Source organism: Hyla sarda, chromosome 8, assembly GCF_029499605.1.
Source record: "Hyla sarda isolate aHylSar1 chromosome 8, aHylSar1.hap1, whole genome shotgun sequence".
NCBI lineage: Eukaryota > Metazoa > Chordata > Amphibia > Anura > Hylidae > Hyla > Hyla sarda.
The window spans coordinates 171,216,231-171,234,578 of record NC_079196.1 but is presented as its reverse complement, the minus strand read 5'-3'; the positions used below and the strand labels follow the sequence as shown (position 1 = coordinate 171,234,578).

General features: G+C 40.4%; 2 protein-coding genes across 2 annotated transcripts in view; one reads left to right on the top strand and one right to left on the bottom strand.

Annotated features, from left to right (window-relative positions):
* Positions 1-1,988: 1,988 nt before the first annotated feature.
* The window catches only part of LOC130284297 (hemoglobin subunit alpha-5-like), a 65,504-nt gene continuing 49,144 nt past the window's right edge, over positions 1,989-18,348 (top strand). The window contains exon 1 of the mRNA XM_056534524.1: positions 1,989-2,069. Coding sequence (XP_056390499.1) covers positions 2,008-2,069 — 62 coding nt within the window. The 5' untranslated portion in view covers positions 1,989-2,007. The remainder of the gene's footprint in view (positions 2,070-18,348) is intronic.
* Positions 6,483-13,541, bottom strand: LOC130284300 (hemoglobin subunit alpha-3-like). Its single transcript, XM_056534527.1, has 3 exons — positions 13,403-13,541; positions 7,148-7,352; positions 6,483-6,611 (listed from the first exon to the last, which is right to left on the bottom strand). Exons 2-3 carry the CDS (start codon positions 7,349-7,351, stop codon positions 6,483-6,485), a joined length of 333 nt encoding a protein of 110 aa, XP_056390502.1. The 5' UTR covers position 7,352; positions 13,403-13,541.

Genomic DNA, 18,348 nt, shown 5'->3' with positions numbered 1-18,348 from the left:
CCATGAAAATGAAAAATAAAATTTTTCATTTGCACAGCACACTGTTCCAAAGATCTGTCAAACGCCAGTGGGGTTTAAATGCTCACTGACCCCTTATTTAATTCCGTGAGGGGTGTAGTTTACAAAATGGGGGGGTCCACTGTTCTGACACCATGGGGGCTTTGTAAATGCACCAGGCCTTCAATTCCAGACACATTCTCTCTCCAAAAGCCCAATGGCGCTCCTTCTCTTCTGAGCATTGTAGTTCGCCCACAGAGCACTTGACGTCCACACATGGGGTATTTCCTTACTCAGAAGAAATGGGGTTAACAATTTTGGGAGCCTTCTCTCCTATTACCCCTTGTGAAAATGAAAAATTTGGGGTAACACCAGCATTTTAGTGAAAAAATAATCTAATTTTTCATTTTCACGTCCAACTTTAGCGGAAATTTGTCAAACACCTGTGGGGTGATAAGGCTCACTGTATGCCTTGTTACATTCCTTGAGGGGTGTTGTCTCCCAAATAGTTGCCATGTGGGGCTTTTTTGTTTTTGCTGTTCATAGGGGTTGCACCATAGGGGTTTCCTAAATGCAACATGCCTCACAAAAATTATTTCAGCAAAATTTGGCCAAAAGTGACTCCTTCTCTTCTGAGCATTGTATTTCACACGCAGTGCTCTTGACGTCCACACATGGGGTATTTCTGTATTTCCATTCTCCTATTACCCCTTGTAAAAATTTAAAATTTGGGGAAAAAACTGCATTTTAGTGAAAAAATAATTAATTTACTCATCCGACTTTAACCATAGTTGTCAAACACCTGTGGAGTGTTAAGGCACACTGTACCCCTTGTTATGTTCCTTGAGGGTTGTAGTTTCCAAAATGTGTTTTTTTGTTGTTGTTGCTGTTTTGGCACCATAGGGGCTTCCTAAATGTGACATGCCCCCCCAAAAACAATTTCAGAAAAATTCACTCTCCAAAATCCCATTGTCTCTCCTTCCCTTCTGAGCCTTGTAGTGTACACGCAGAGCACTTGACATCCATATATGAGGTATTTCCTTACTCGAGAGAAACTGAGTTACAAATTTTAGGGGGATTTTACCCCTTGTAAAAATTCAAAAACAAGAACATGCGAGTGTAAAAAAGAAGATTTAGAATTTTCTTCTTCACTTTGCTGCTATTCCTGTGAAGCAACTAAAGGGTTAACACACTTTCTGAATTATATTTTGAATACTTTGAGGGGTGCAGTTTTGATAATGTGGTCATTTATGGGGTATTTCTAATAAGAAGGCCCTTCAAATCCACTTCAAAACTTAACTGGTCCCTGAAAAATTCAGATTTTGAAAATTTTGTGAAAAATTGGAAAATTGCTGCTGAACTTTAGAGCCCTCTGATGTCTTCCAAAAGTAAAAACATAAAGTAGACATATTGTACATGTCCCTACCAAGGACTGAGGTGCCTTATAAAACATAACTTTTAATTATATTGGTTAAAATATTGGTCCAACAACAATCAATATGATAGAAAAAGAAAAATTGATTAATAAAAAGGTCGTGCGTTTACACGTAACCTGCGACTTTTGAGAGGTATTCAAGCAAATGACGCGAAAAAATATTTCAGCAGTAATTATTAAACATCACCATTCTGTGATTGTATGCTCCTTAGTAGAAGATATTATCACTTTCATATAGTATAAACAACAATTCCCTTATCCCAACGCGTTTCCATGTAGGGGTATAGTATATGAAGTTGCCCCCCACACTTCTTCAGGGGATTTAGGTATAGAATTAATAAATGCTCTGGAGTCATATATCACACTGGTAGATGTCACTGTATATATCCCCTTTTAAATGGGCTGATTACAAACAGTAACACCAAAATAAAAAACCAACATCAAACGACCAGCGTCAATAAACACCCGGCTCTCCAAATAGCAACTGTGTCCAGAGATCAGTAAAGACAAAAAACTGTTTGCTGGATCAGGTATAGTGGGAGAGCACCGGGCAATACAGCCGTTCAGAATGAAGTATGCATGTATCGCTGCAGTGGCAGCGATTGCCGGAGCGGTGTCCGGAGTATCTGCGTTTCAGGTAAACAAGGGAATTGTTGTTTATACTATATGAAAGTGATAATATCTTCTACTAAGGAGCATACAATCACAGAATGGTGATGGTGTAATAATTACTGCTGAAATATTTTTTCCGCGTCATTTGCTTGAATATCTCTCAAAGGTCGCAGGTTACGTGTAAACGCACGACCTTTTTATTAATCCATTTTTCTTTTTCTATCATATTGATTGTTGTTGGACCAATATTTTAACCAATATAATTAAAAGTTATGTTTTATAAGGCACCTCAGTCCTTGGTAGGGACAACTTAATTTTCTTCAATAATTGCCGAGATGTAGTGTGTAATATCTGGGCATGTGTATGGCCTATATCCTTCATACATGTATATTTCTAGTCCTTATTGTATATGTCAATCAATATAAAATGTATTTGGGATGTCCATTTTCCTTATAAGCAGAGAGTATCAATTTCCCCAGGTCACATGTGTGGAGAGGATGCCATCTTTCATATCTTAGGAAATTTGATTGAAACTGCCGTCTATGACTTTGGAAGTTATTACTTTAAAAATTAGTTATACAGTACCATAAAAATGATGTAAGTAACTGTACAAAATAAAAACGTATGCGACTTATAATAGCTCACATTAGTGCTGAATGCTATTTGGAGATCATATGAATTATAAACATACGGGGGTGATATCAAAACTTTTGCAGAGAAAAAGTGGACCAGTAGCCCATAGCAACCAATCAGATTTCTTTTAATTTTTTTAGAGGCCTTTTTAAAAATGAAAGAAGCGACCTGATTGGTTGCTATGGACAATAAGTCAACTTTTCCCTTGGACAGATTTTGATATCTCTTCCCAATAGGCTATGATTTACTATTGTTTTCCCAAATGTTTTCTATCGGGATATGCACCACAATTGTGTCTACGCCAGAATTTGTGCAAACAAAAAAAACATCTCGACTTCCACTACACAATCACTAGAAAACCTAAAACAGGGACTTGGCTTCATGATTCAGAACAACCTGACCGATTTACTAATAAATTCACCCAAAATCTGGTGCATATATAGAAATTCTCACCAAGAAAAAGATGTTTAGAACTTTCTCTTTTTCTCCTTTTAGCTGCCATATTTTATAATCATCTTAACAAAAAACTTGGATTTAGAAGCAATGAAAAAGTCTATATACACCAGAATAGTGTCAATAAAAACTACAGCTCACTTATGAGCCTTGGGAAAAAATTAATGGGCTGCAAAATATAGTGAAACCAGTTACAGTATTTTTTTTTAAAACTCTTAATGACAGCCAGTATGCCTTTTTCTGGTGTTTGGTAGTCATTGAGAATAGAATAGCCTCAGGAGCTGATGTGGCAGATGAAAGGAAAGCATGAGCACTACTGGTGATGGCTATGTTTTTATTTTACAGAACATACATAAAGGATTTCCGGGGAAAGCGATAGATATGGTTCACGGGACAATATATTCTTAACATTATCGGCTTTGTCCGATACCTATTAATATCCAGTATGCAAATATTGTCCCTTGTACCATATCTAGTACATATCAGAAAAAGAGTTTGCTGCATATAGTGCACACCCAAAGCATATGTAGATGATAAATAAACTTTATTATGGAAACCACATATAAACAAGGGATACACAAACATCTAAAAACAATTAAAAAGGCTCAATATTGAGCCTGACAAAACCACTAGGGGAGGGGCCATGAACCCCCTAACCCCAACTCTGCTCTGAGTACAATACAGCAATACAACTAGTGCTCCAAAATCTAAAAAACGTAAGCCACATGCAAAAATAGTCATAGTCAGTGGAATAATACATAATTAATGCAAATAATGAAACATAAATAGACAAGCAAACCACAGACGGAGGAGCAATGGTGAAGATGATAGCAGGGCAGGGGGGAGACCGGAACCCCACGCGTTTTGTCACTCTCAGGTGACTTCCTCAGGAGTGATGTGCCGTGTACCATATCTATCACATTCCCCGAAATCCTTTATGTATGTTCTGTATATGCTATTCATTTTACGTATTCTCTATCACAGTGTATTCTGTCCTTGGGAAAGCCGAGTTCCGCAAACTCACATTCTGGAGAACAACCATCTCATCCTCTACGTGCCCCGCAAGCCTTGCTCTTGGTTGCGTGAAGCATCTTGATATCCGCTACATCTTTATTCATGTGCGGTGCAAGCCTAACTTTCAACATAGTTTACAAATTACAAAAAACTAATAAGTTGCTGTTTAAGTTACTGTTTAAATTATACTTAGGAACCAACCTCTTTCTAACCTGAATGTCCAATTCTACAAAGATTTTATTTATCTTTTGTTCTTCCTGCAATCTAACAGATGTTTTATCTGTATGTGGTCTCTATCATGTGACTACACCTGAGCACAAACTTCTCCCCCTTTTTTAAATCTCACCTGCCAAATGTTTGGCGTTTTTTTGTGTATATGTACCCTGCATGTTTGTTTGTATAATTAATCCAATCCAAAGGAAGGGTGAAACCCAAAATGCGTCATTGGTCAATAAAGAACATTTTTCCAGACAATTTTGACTATGTGAATCCATTGGGAAAAGCAGCGCCTAGAGAGGGATACTTTTCGTCTTTTTCCTTCTTTCAACAAGACATTCTAGGTTAGAAAAGTCCAGGATCCTCCCACATATCATAGAAAGAAGATGAGGGGAAAAAAAGGCACCTACTTGTCTTGTCCAACATGGGTAGATGTGCAGTGGTGTCAACCACCTTTTGGGAGCCACATTTTAATCTTTGCTTTGAACCCCACATCTAAATGAAATTTGTCTTGGAAATATAGGATTTGGCTTTCATCTGTTGTAAAAGGAGGGCTCAAGTCTTGCAGGAACGCATTGGGAACTGAGTTCCCACACTTTTTTCACAGCAGGAACACCGTTCCCATTAGCAGGAGTTCTACAGGACCAGCCCTTGAGTGGAAATCTTGGGTGAGTTCCCACACTTTTTTTTCCCTAGGACTTGATGCCTGTGTAAATGATTATATGCGGGTATGTATTAGACATATCTGTATGGATAATAGAACAGCACTTCTATATCCCTGCTCTATTCTCTATGCATTAATATATAAAGTTTAGGTCATATCCTAGGAAGTTTACATTAAATATAAAGCCAGATGGAGCACCAGAAAATGCCCTTTATAATGATTAAATTACAAGAATATAGTAAATCACAGAATTCTGTAGTAAATACCCAGTTTCAAAATATGCTTCACAGAAGGGGTATGACAACTTAAAACTTAACATTTAATGTGCTATTTAAAAGACAGGACCCCACTGACAACAATACAACAGAAAAAGTAGTCACACCGGACCCAGAGACCATAGATTGTGAACAGCAGTCTGAGTCAGTCACAAAGGCCAAGGTAATGGTCAGGGAGTGATAGGGGATGAGCAATGAGAGACCAGGGTGGGTAGGGCTGTGGCCCTAATATACCCTATCAGGGAGATGTCGTGCCACTATCCCTGCTCGCTCAGGGAACTGTCGGGGCACTCGTCCTAGAAAGGACGACCCCTGCCCCGGTCTACCCCTTTGTCAATCCCTGTGCTAAAGAACATTCAGCCCGCCCGCCCAACGCGTTTCCCCCAGGTCACTGGGTTCGTCAGGGGCTACAGAGCATAAACAACCAATGTCACAAATATAAACTACAACTTAATGACACAGAGTGTAAAATAAAAGCCGAGGCCAAAAAGGTGCAACAGTTACAATAACGTGCACCAAATGGAGTAAACAAATGAAACAACACCGCAATCACATCCCATCCGTTTAGGCACCCCTCAATAACAAGTTATAGTGCAGGGAGTAGCGATGTGCTAATGACCCAGAGCAGAGCCCTGCTCCTGGGTATTGGCTCATGTGACCCACAGTGGCTGTCTGCGAGATGCTGGCATCTGTAGTGGCAGAATGCACAGCTATGGCGTCTGTTTTCCGCTCAGAAAGAGGGATTGACAAAGGGGTAGACCGGGGCAGGGGTCGTCCTTTCTAGGACGAGTGCCCCGACAGTTCCCTGAGCGAGCAGGGATAGTGGCACGACATCTCCCTGATAGGGTATATTAGGGCCACAGCCCTACCCACCCTGGCCTCTCATTGCTCATCCCCTATCACTCCCTGACCATTACCTTGGCCTTTGTGACTGACTCAGACTGCTGTTCACAATCTATGGTCTCTGGGTCCGGTGTGACTACTTTTTCTGTTGTATTGTTGTCAGTGGGGTCCTGTCTTTTAAATAGCACATTAAATGTTAAGTTTTAAGTTGTTATACCCCTTCTGTGAAGCATACAAGAATATAGGTAATAATACAAATGCAAAGCAGAGGCTTTAGTTGAAAAAAAAATGTGAGATATTTTATTTCAAATTTAATATTACAATTTCAAGATTGTTCCATTTATCTGTATTTGGAGGTGAGGATGTGAGACACCACTGAAAGGAACTTGTCAAGAGCGGCATGGGTGGCAGCATCAAAGTCAGCCGGGAAGTGAGATGCCAGGACGACCAGGATGGAATGAGACAGCATCTGTAATAAAAAGACAGTCATTATAAATCTAAGGGGCCATCTAGTGAAGCAGCCAGGGAGTGAGGAGTACTATTGCACCCTTCTTCATGCTCGTTCTAATAATAGGTGGGGTCTCGGCACCGACCCCAACAGATCAAATGTGAAACATTTTCAATAGATTTTGGTAACTTTCTCATGGCACGTACAAATGACATGATAATACTGTGTGCTTGCTATAAGGAAGAAGAATGAAGAACTTTCAGAGTAAAAATGATTGTTCTGTTTATCCAGCTGTCTGTAAATGACATTCATGTAACTATTACGGCATATTTTCAGTAGTTTCAATCTTTAAAGGTGAATTCTCTTTAAAAAACAAGATAGGAGATAAGTGAAGGATCTGACCTCTAGGACCCTCGTGAACTCTAAAACAGGGCCCTGAGTGTTTGTTATGAGTAGGTCAATGAGTTTGTACATGCTTGACACTACTCCATTTATTGTTTATAAAGCTTTTAAAAGACATTTAAAAGGATTTAACAAACAGAATTTATGAGCCTTACATGGAAGTTTCCGGGGTCCACTCTCAGGTTGTAGGCATGCAGGTCACTCAGCTTGGACAGGGATTCCTCCAAGTTGTCTAGATGTTTGGCAGCCTGTACAAGAGCACCCAAGACCTTGCCGCCATGAGTCTGAACATCAGTAGATCCATGGCTCAGGTCAAAGTGGTTGAAGTAAGTCTTGGTCTGGGGGAAGCCCAGGAACATTCTAGGATAAATTACAAATAGATAAGCATTATAGCAAACTATAAATGGACATTCAACATGCACCTATAGAAAGCAGAATCAAGCCTAATTTATGGGATGAGACCCCAGCAGATCTAACAAACATTTCTGTGAGGTAGATGATTCTCAAAAAGTCTAAGACATAACACAGTTCTAATAAATAAAATCATTACCTTTCCAAAGTTTCAGCACCGAGAGCGCTGACATTTCCGGAGGCTTTGTCCAAGATGGACACAATGGCAGCCTTCTCAGCGTCAGAGAAAGTCATTTTGTTGTGTATTGTTGCAGTAAGGTGCAGGGAATGATCTGAGAGGTTTGTGATGTGTCTCAGTTCACTTGGATTTTATATAGGAAGGGTCAGCAGAAATGGACGCTTGTCCACCATAATTGGTCATTAAGGAGATACACCCAAAAGTGTAGAATGAGGAAAAGTGCAGCTCATGTATAAATATGTGCAGTGGTCAGCGCTGGAGATTGGTGGGAATGAATAGCAAATCAGCTTTTTGTCTTTATCTCAAAACAAATTCCCTAACAGTAACTTAAAGAATATCCAATATCCAATAAGAGGAAAACAGAGCTAATTTCTTTGAAAAAGAGCACCACACCTGTATGCAGCTGTATTACAACTTAGCTCCTTTCACTTCAATGGAACTGAGCTGTAAAACCACACCCAACCTGCAGACAAATGTGGTGTTTTCTTTTTGTAGAAATCAGCTCTGTTTGCTAATGTTAGATATCCTCTTTAACCTATTACTACATTGGACGTAAATGTAGGTCCTGATTCCCTGGTACTTAACACACCAGGACATACAATTACGCCCTGTACATGAAGTGAGCCCAGGAGCAATCCTCACATTATGAATGGCGGGCACCAGCTGCTATCAGCCGCCAGGGACCCACTAGTAATGGCAGACATCAGCAATCCCGCTGATGCCCGCCATTAACCCTTCAGACTGTTCTAATGGTGGGCATCAGCGGGAGATTTTTTCATTTTAAACATATTGACCCATAGAATAAAGAAAACATGTCATTTTTACCATAAAGTGTATGGAGTAAAAACAAAACCCTCAAAAATTACCAGTTTTTTATTTTTATTTCCATACACAAATGTTTTAGCTTTTTTATGCATTTTATGGTAAAATTTGTGATGTCATTCCAAAGTGTTATTAGCCGCGAAAAAACAACCCCTCATATGAGTCTGTGAATGGGAATTTTAAAGTGTTATGGCTCCTAGAGGGCGAGGAGGAAAAAAACGAAAATGCAAAAATAAAATTGGCTTTGTCCTTTAGGCAAAAATGGGCTGTGTCCTTAAAGGGGTATTCCAGGAAAAAACTTTTTTTTATATATCAACTGGTTCCAGAAAGTTAAACAGATTTGTAAATTACTTCTATTAAAAAATCTTAATCCTTTCAGTACTTATGAGCTTCTGAAGTTAAGGTTGTTCTTTTCTGTCTAAGTCCTCTCTGATGACATGTGTCTCGGGAAACGCCCAGTTTAGAAGCAAATTCCCATAGCAAACCTCTTCTAAACTGGGCGGTTCCCGAGACACGTGTCATCAGAGATTACTTAGACAGAAAAGAACAACCTAAACTTCAGAAGCTCATAAGTACTGAAAGGATTAAGATTTTTTAATAGAAGTAATTTACAAATCTGTTTAACTTTCTGGAGCCAGTTGATATATATAAAAAAAAGTTTTTTCCTGGATAACCCCTTTAAGGGATCAAGCAAAGACTAGTGCCAGTACTTTGTGGAGAATGTTGACATCCCTTTTTGACAGGATACTGACATATACCACCAACAGACTGGGTGAACATAGTGTAAACACAGCCTATGGCTTCTTGTTATGCCAGAATTTTAAAGCCCAGAATACCAGGCTTAATACATGTTTAGGAAATTTTTTATACCTTTTAATTTGTGTGGTGGAAATGTGTAGTTGCGCCAAATGTATTAAATGGTTCAGGGCATGTGATAAAGATGGTGCCGGTACACATTTTTTACTTCAGTAGGGGGAAAGAGTTCTACTCTGACTTTTTATGTGACTTTCAAACCCGTTGCGCCAAAACGTGTACTTTTCAAACATGTCATTTTTGTAAGCAATGTCTGCTCTGGTGTAGATTAGCAGTGTCTTGGAGGGGTTTGTGACTTTTGTGCGACATTCCCACTTGATAAATTTGTTACCACTGAACTGAAATTGACTTTTCAAAGGTGATTTGCGTACTTTGGCCCATGTGCACAATTTCACGTGGCAGCTGTAAGCCAAAAAAAATACAATGGTATGCATCTAAATATAAGTTAAAGGGGTACTCCGCTGGAAAAAAATTATTTTAAATCAACTGGTGCCAGAAAGTAAAAAAAATTATAAAATTACTTATTTTTAAAATGTTTAACCCTTCTAGTACTTATCAGCTGCTGTATGCTCCACAGGAAGTTTTTTTTCTATCTGACCACAGTGCTCTCTGCTGACACCTCTGTCTCAGGAACTGCCAAGAGCAGGAGCAAAAACCCATAGCAGACCTATCCTGCTCAGTTTCTGAGACAGAAAGAGGTGTCAGCAGAGAGCACTGTGGTCAGACAGAAAAGAAATTTAAAAAGAAAAGAAATTCCTCTGGAGCATATAACAGCTGATAAGTACTGGAAAGATTAAGATTTTTAAATAAATTTTATTTTAAATAAAGTAATTTACAAATCTTTTTAACTATCTGGCACCAGTTGATAAAAAAAAGAAAAAAAAATGTTTTACAGCAGAGTACCCCTTTAACATTCTTTTTGGACATTATACAGACATATAACACCAACAGATTGGTTAAATGCAGTGTGACCCCAGCCTTACTTGGTCTCATGCAATACAATAATGCACCCACACATACTAAATTCTTCATTGAAAGGGTACTGGTAAAGGGGAACTCCGGTGGAAACAAGTGGAAAACAAATGTTTTCAAATCAATTTGTGCCAAAAAGTTAAACAGATTTCTGGCACCAATCTTAACCCTTCCAGAACTTATCAGCTGCTATATACTACAGAGAAAATTGAGCAGCTCTTTCCAGTCAGATAACAGTACTCTCTATTGACACCTCTGTCCATGTCAGGAACTGTCCAGATTAGAAGCATATCCCCATAAAAAAAACTCTCCTGCTCTGGACAGTTCCTGACATGGACAGAGGTGTCAGCAGAGAGCACTGTGGTCAGACTGGAAAAAACTTTCTCTGTAGTATTTCTGTAGTATACAGCAGCTGATAAGTACTGGAAGGGTTAAGATTTTTAATTAGAAGTAATTTACAAATCTGTTTAACTTTCTGGCACCAGTTGATTTGAAAAATTTTTCCACCGGAGTACCCCTTTAAGTCCATAAGTAAATAACAACATACTCACTGAAGTGGATTTAATGGCCACAGCAGCCATTTTATTACATAACATTATATAAACACATTGTAGAAAACCTCATGATCGCGAAATTCCCCACATTTAACATCTGTACTTTCATTCTACAACAACCCAGAAGAAAGTTCTCAAAGCCTACCAGGTTGCTGGCAGTCTCACTCTCCACACCAGCAGGTTATTTTGTCTCAAGCCAATACCCACTGGCCCAGAGGCAGGCCAACGAACCAGAAACCACCAGCACCAAAACCTATTGATCACCAAACCAGGTAGTCCAGAACCTTTAATTCGTTCCCCTCTCCACCATTTCATCACCTTTTCCATTACCAACCCCAAACGTATGTTCACATGGCAGAATGTTCGTGTGGATTTCCGCATGAATATTCCGCACAGACATTCCGTAGCAGCAGAGTCCCATTGATTTCAATGGAATCCTGCTTCTCTGTTTGCACTGCAGAATTTCCACGGCTGCAACATCTACCATGGAAATCCTGACTGAACTGAACTATTCAATGTTTTTGCGGATTCCTCTAGGAAATGCATTTCTGTCTATGAGACGGCACATTTCTGAGCGGTCCTAGCATTGGCATGTTCTACCGGCGCTCCGCTGTCTGTGGAATGTCTGCACGGAAATTTTCTTTGTGGACATTCCACCAGGTGAACATAGCCTAAGGATATATTCACATAGTGAAATGTCCACAATTTCACAGAAATTCTGTTCAGCAAACCTCGAAATTGTGGTGGAGTTCTATGTTATCTAAACACAGAATTCTGTGAAATTCAAGCCCCATAGATTTCAATGGGATTCCACAGAGGACTTCTGCAACATATAAGACTAGTGTTACATTTTGACGGAATGTGGAAAGCAGAATTTCCATGGTGGAATGCCGGCTGCGGACATGCTGCTGTCTTAATGGGACTGCGGAATTCCATTTAAATCAATTTGCAGTAAATTGCAGCGAAATTTCCAGTGGAATTCTTCTGCGAAATTCTGCATGGAATTTCTGCCGTATGGACATACCCTAAGGATTCCCCCCACCTACCTAAAAGGCTGCCACAACAAGGAATACTACCACCTTCACATCATGACCAAAAACAACTCCCCCCAGAACAGTCCGGTAACACTCTGAACCAACAAGGGAGGGAGGGTGGCAGGTTCTTAACATGGCTGGTACACCACAAAAGGGCCTCAACCACTTTAGATAACCTCTCCCTGTCTTCTTCCTTCACTTCCCTTTCCCCCCATCCAATCACTAACCCCCTCTTTCCCCCTTCATCAATTGTCCTCCTAGCCCCACTGCCCCATTGGCTCCTGCCAACAGCTGTCCGGGCATACTGGGAGTTGATTTTTTTTTTTTTTTTTTACAATGCACCTATGAGGTGAAGTTGTGCAAAAATATAGCTACTTTTTACAAAGTTTCAATAATGTGACAAAACATCCACTACATTTAAACCACACCCCTTTTATATGGAAGCCACACCCCTTTTATATGGAAGCCACACCCCTTTGGTAGGGGAGGTGCAAACATAAATGGTAACGTAACCTCCTATATTGAAACAGGTCAGAACATTTATAGTATTGATCACTTATCATATTTAATAAACTCTAAACAAGCCATCATGTCCACTGCTCAGATATGTCTAATTTCTCATTGTTGCCCTTTTCCCTTTATTTATTTTTATAATACAATGTTTCAAATACATTCTTGGAAGAATTTATGTAAATGCCTTTTCTACTATTAGATATGCCATTTGCGGAGGTTTGACTATTTTCAGAATAAAAAGGTCATAGCCCGAGTATTTAGCTCAAAGAGGAAGACCTACAGTGAACACAACTGAAGCTAACTTTTAGCTTTTGGGGCCTATGGATAGGTTTGGTATGTGTGCTGAATGTATTAACAAAGAACTGTGAATAGAGCATTAAGGGACATCTGCAGCGTGATTAACACTTATCTCCTATCCATAGGATAGGGGATAAGTGTTTGATCGCGGGGGGTCCGACAGCTGGGACCCCTTGTGATCTCCTGTACGCGGCCGCGGCTGTGCCGTGCAGGGGGCGTGCCAGCCGCAGCATGACGTTGCAGCCGGCACGCCTCCTCCATACATCTCTATGGGAAAGGCGGGGAGGCAGCGTTCGTGCCTCCCCGTCTTCTCCATAGAACTGTATGGGGACGGGGAGGAGATGGGGTGTCACCGTCGACCTCTAGGTCGACGCTACGTCACCATGAGCGCTAATGGCGGCGCCCCGTTAGGGAGATCGAGGGGGGACCCAGCGGGCGGACCCCCGCGATCAAACACTTATCCCCTATGTTGTAGATAGGGGATAAGTGTATATTGCGCTGCAGTTGTCCTTTAAGGTATGTTCACACGGGCGAATTTCCACTATTTTCAATGGGATTTTGCTGCATCAGGCACACAATGGAATTTCTGCGGCCGAAACATCTGCCGCGGAAATTCTGATTCCAGCCTCTGCAAAAAGAAGTAATGTGTGAATTTTTTCTTTGGAATCCACATTTCCGAGAGGTCTCAGTGCCGGCAGGTTCTGCCAGCGCCCCCCGGGAACAGACCTTTTGCCGTGAGAACATACCCTTACAAAGAAAAATGGTGCTATGTGATTACCCATATTAGACATCTGTGTCTTGTATTATGTCAAATACCTTGGAGGCTTATAATATTAAGTCTGATATTTTGTATTGATAACTGCTGCAAGGAACTTGTCAACAGCAGCAACGGGTGGCAGCATCAAAGTCAGCCGGGAAGTGAGAGGGCAGGACGATCAGGATGGAGTCAGACAGCATCTATAATACAAAGACAAACATTACAATCTTACAAAATGTTCTATCTCTGTAATTGTATTGTATAACTATAAACACACTGTAAGGGTGCGTTCACACGGAGTAATTCAAGAGGAATTTACTCGGGTAATTCCTCTTGAATTCTCCGCTACAAATTAATGCACCTCTCCTCTGCCCATTGACTTTAATGTTTTTTTCTGCTGTCCTGTTCACACTGCGGAAATTCTGCTAGCAGAATTCCGATGCTGAATTCCGTTCCGCTTGAAGAAAGAACATGTTCATTCTTCAAGCGGAATCCGCTAGCAGAAATCAATGAATTAATTAATTAAATCAATTAATTTGTTTTCACGCGGAACTCGCGGACAATTTGTGCGCAATTTGCGTGTAATTCCTGCTCAATTTGCACGGAAATGGCTCAAAAACCCTTAACTTCTTTCTCCTCCACGCGCAATTCCGCTCGCAATTCCGCGTGCAATTCCACGCAAATTCCGCATGAATTGCGCGCAAATTTCCCGCAAATTTTTCAGCGTGAATTACTCTTCATTTACTCCGTGTAAACGCACCCTAAAGCTCTGTCCACATTGTAGAGGACTGATAATATGGGAGGTTTATCTCTTTATCTATTTCTATTTGTGTTTGCAGTTTCTGTTTGTCAATGAAAACCAAAATGTGTAGGCTTGAAATCTGTATGACAATGCGAACAGGGCCTAATATCCAGTCTAGAATTATTAAAAATAAAATAATTACCTAACAAAAAAACATTCAAAAACCTAACATTCACAGTATCTTCACCATGCTTTTTGTATTAGGTAATTAGTCTTAAAGGGGTACTCCACTCCCCAGTGTTCGGAACATTTAGTTCCGAATGCAGGGTTGCGGACTTTGGGGGTCACCACGCCCCCTTGTGATGTCATGCCCCACCCCCTCAATGTAAGTCTGTGGGAGGGGGCGTGACATCACGGGGTGGGACGTGACATCACAAGGGGGCGTGGCAACCCCGAAGCACACACCCAGCATATGGAACTAAATGTTCCGAACGCTGGGGAGTGGAGTACCCCTTTAACATAAAATAATGTAATTTGAAATTAAAAGTACAGAGATAGGACACGGTTCACCATAAACATAATCGGCCTCATTTACTAAGAGTGTCGGGCTTTTACTAGTGGGAAATGTTGTTTCAGACATGCAGGATTCCTCTCTATTTACTACGGGGAAAAGTCAGGAAAATTTTCTGACCAGCTTTTTGTAGGTCGATATTTCCAGCCATTTATCCACTCGTTTTTCTGTGAATTCAATAGTAAATAGGTTGGGTTGTGAAACCACACCCCTTTCTGGGTTGGCCACCCCCCCTTTGCAACATACCACACCCCTTTTCGTATTTTTACTGTGCAATGTCAGGTTTGTCAGATTTTCCTGGCGCACACTTTTGCACACTGGCGCAGACTAGTGCAGACATGTCGCAGACACTCTGCGCCAAAATACCCTGACAAAAACTGGTCGGTTTCAGCTTAGTAAATGAGGCCCAATATGTGCAAAATATTTCCCAGATTTTGTTGTCCTAAATTAACCCATGGTAACTTTTCAGTGGAATAAAGTTCTGTCTTTGTTTGGAAAGAACACTAAGGCTGGGTTCATAAGAATTATTTCGATCAGTATTTTTTGCCAAAACTAAGAGTGTGTCCAAAACATAGAAAAAGATGTGAACCTTTCCTTTATAGTTTTTCTCTGTGTTGATTCCACTCCTGGTTTTGACTGAAAATAGTGACCAAAATACTATGTGTGAACACAGCCTATGGCTTAGTAAAGTATTTTTCCCCTTAGGGTAAGGTTCTATTTGCATTCACTTGCATTAAGATTCATGACAGATATAACAGAATGTACTCTTCTGTAATGTAGATTTTTATATCCCACTTGATCTATAATGGGTACATTTTCTTTTGCACAAATGTCTAAGCTTTTCTGTCTACCCAAATGCAATGGAAAACTGATGAAAAGAAACCTTTCATCAATATGATCACATTATTAGATGTCCTTAAAGGGGTACTCCGGCGAAAACCTTTTTTCTTTTAAATCAACTGGTGGCAGAAAGTTAAACATATTTGTAAATTACTTCTATTAAAAAATCTTAATCCTTCCTGTACTTATTAGCTGCTGAATACTACAGAGGAAATTATTTTCTTTTTGGAATGCTCTCTAATGACATCAAGAGCACAGTTCTCTCTGCTGACGTTATTATAATAAAAATAACGCTTTATTTATTGTTGTCCTTAGTGGGATTTGAACCCAAGTCCCCAGCACTGCAAGTCAGCAGTGCTAACCACTGAGCCACCATGCTGCCCTTTGTATACATCTGCTATGCACGGTTGCTAAAATGGACAGAGATGTCAGCAGAGAGCACTGTGCTCGGGATGTCATCAGTGTTCCAAAAAGAAAGGAATTTCCTCTGTAGCATTCAGCAGCTAATAAGTACTGGAAGGGTTAAGATTTTTTAATAGAAGTAATTTACAAATATGTTTAACTTTCTGCCACCAGTTCATTTAAAAGAAAAAAGGTTGTCACCGGAGTACCCCTTTAAGTCAGCCATAGACATAATAGTTATAGTTAAAGGTATATTTCAGCAGTGTCTGATCATGAAGAGGGTCCAATCTTTGGAACCACCTGTGAAGGGACCCAACTCGCCTGACGGAATAGAGTAGCTAGTTAGCGCACACACTATTCATTCTCTATGGAGCTGCCAGAAATAGCTGGACATTGTACTTGGCTTACTCTGGCGGATTCCTAGAGAATTTATTGTTCAACCTGCCACACCATTCAGCTGAGAGAGTCTGATTTCCATCCAGAGAATTTTAGGGTGGGGGGTTGTGGTTTCGGGTCCAGAAGTCAGACCCCCGCCTCTGTGACCAGTAAGTAACTGATAAGTTTTTAGCCACTGGAATACCCCTCTTTAAAGGCGATAACGGGGCCGGAGCATTGCGACGTCACGGCCCCGCCCCCGTGTTATGTTATGCTCCACCCCCTCATTGCAAGCCTATGGGAGGGGGCGTGACAGCTGTCACGCCCCCTCCCATAGACTTGCATTGAGGGAGCCGAGAGTGATGTCACACAGGGGTGGGGCCGTGACGTCACATTGCTCCGGCCCCGTGATCGCCAGTAATCAGACCTGGAGCGAACATGCTCCGGGGACTGATTGTAACGGGGTGCTGCATGCAAGATCACAGGGGGTCCCCAGCGGTGGGACCCCCGTGATCAGGCATATTATCCCCTATGCTTTGGATAGGGGATAAGATGTCTTGGCGCCGGAGTACCCCTTTAATTAAAACTCTAACTAGAAAAAAAACCAATAGCTATCATATTGGAAGGAAATGTTCATATCTACTGCTCGCTTATGATATCTTTGCATCTTTACAGAATTACCAATATACACGACACGATTAATACAAAATGATTGCCCTTTTTAAAGTACATGTGAATGGAAGTAAAACCGAACATGTCATTGTTTTTAATGTTGTAAAAATAAGAAAAGCAAATAAAAAATTTCCTTTCCAAAGTTTCAGCTTTGTCCAAGATGGACACAATTGCAGCCTTCTCAGCATCAGAGAACATCATCTTGTTGTGTATAGGTTGTGAGCTACAGGTTAAAGGGGTACTCCGGGGAAAACCTTTAAATCAACTGGTGGCAGGAAGTTAAACATATTTGTAAATTACTTCTATTAAAAAATCTTAATCCTTCCTGTACTTATTAGCTGCTGAATAGTACAGAGGAAATTCTTTTCTTTTTGGAATGCTCTCTGATCACGAGCACAGTGCTCTCTGCTGACGTTATTATAATAATAATAACACTTTATTTATTGTCCTTAGTGGGATTTGACCCCAAGTCCCCAGCACTGCAAGGCAGCAGTGCTAACCACTGAGCCACCATGCTTCCCTTAGCTTACATCTGCTAAAATGGACAGAGATGTCAGCAGAGAGCACTGTGCTCGTGATGTCATCAGTGTTACAAAAAGAAAGGAATTTACTCTGTAGCATTGAGCAGCTAATAAGTACTGGAAGGATTAAGATTTTTTAATAGAAGTAATTTACAGATATGTTTAACTTACTGCCACCAGTTGATTTAAAAGAAAAAAGGTTTTCACCGGAGTACCCCTTTAAGATCTGAGAGGTTTATGGTGTGTCTCTGTTTACGAGGAAGGGTCAGTAGAAATGGACACTTGTCCACCACCATTGATCACTTAGGAGATACACCCAAATCGTGTATCTTCTACTTCAGAAAACTGCTGCTTTTGTATAATAATCTGCAGTGATAAGCACTGGACATTAGAAGGGCCCATTCTGCATTTCTCCAATGTGATAATCTTCCCTGAAGAAATACAGAAAACAATGATTGCTTATTATTTTGTTAATTTAGACAGAACCAACATATTCCACAATGCTGTACAAAGCTCCAATATTCAGATCGTTCTGTGTGTCCCCAGCGGGGTTCACAATTAATTTGTCCTGGAGCGCGTTTTATAGGACTGGAGGAAACTCACACAAACTATGGAGATATAGCACTTTTAACAGTGCAAACACTGAGCCACAAGACTCATTGCAAATAGAAGTATATAACTACAGTACACAAAAGTACACATTTGAGGAAAAATGTATATAATGCAACGTGATGTATAATAGTATTTTTTTTTATTAGAAATATGGTCAAATCAGCGCATATATACCTCAATATATTGGCCCACATTTATCATTGTAGTGTAAGTGAAGCATTTTTTTACACCTTTTTTTGTGTGCTGGTAATGTGTAGGAAGGAGCACCAA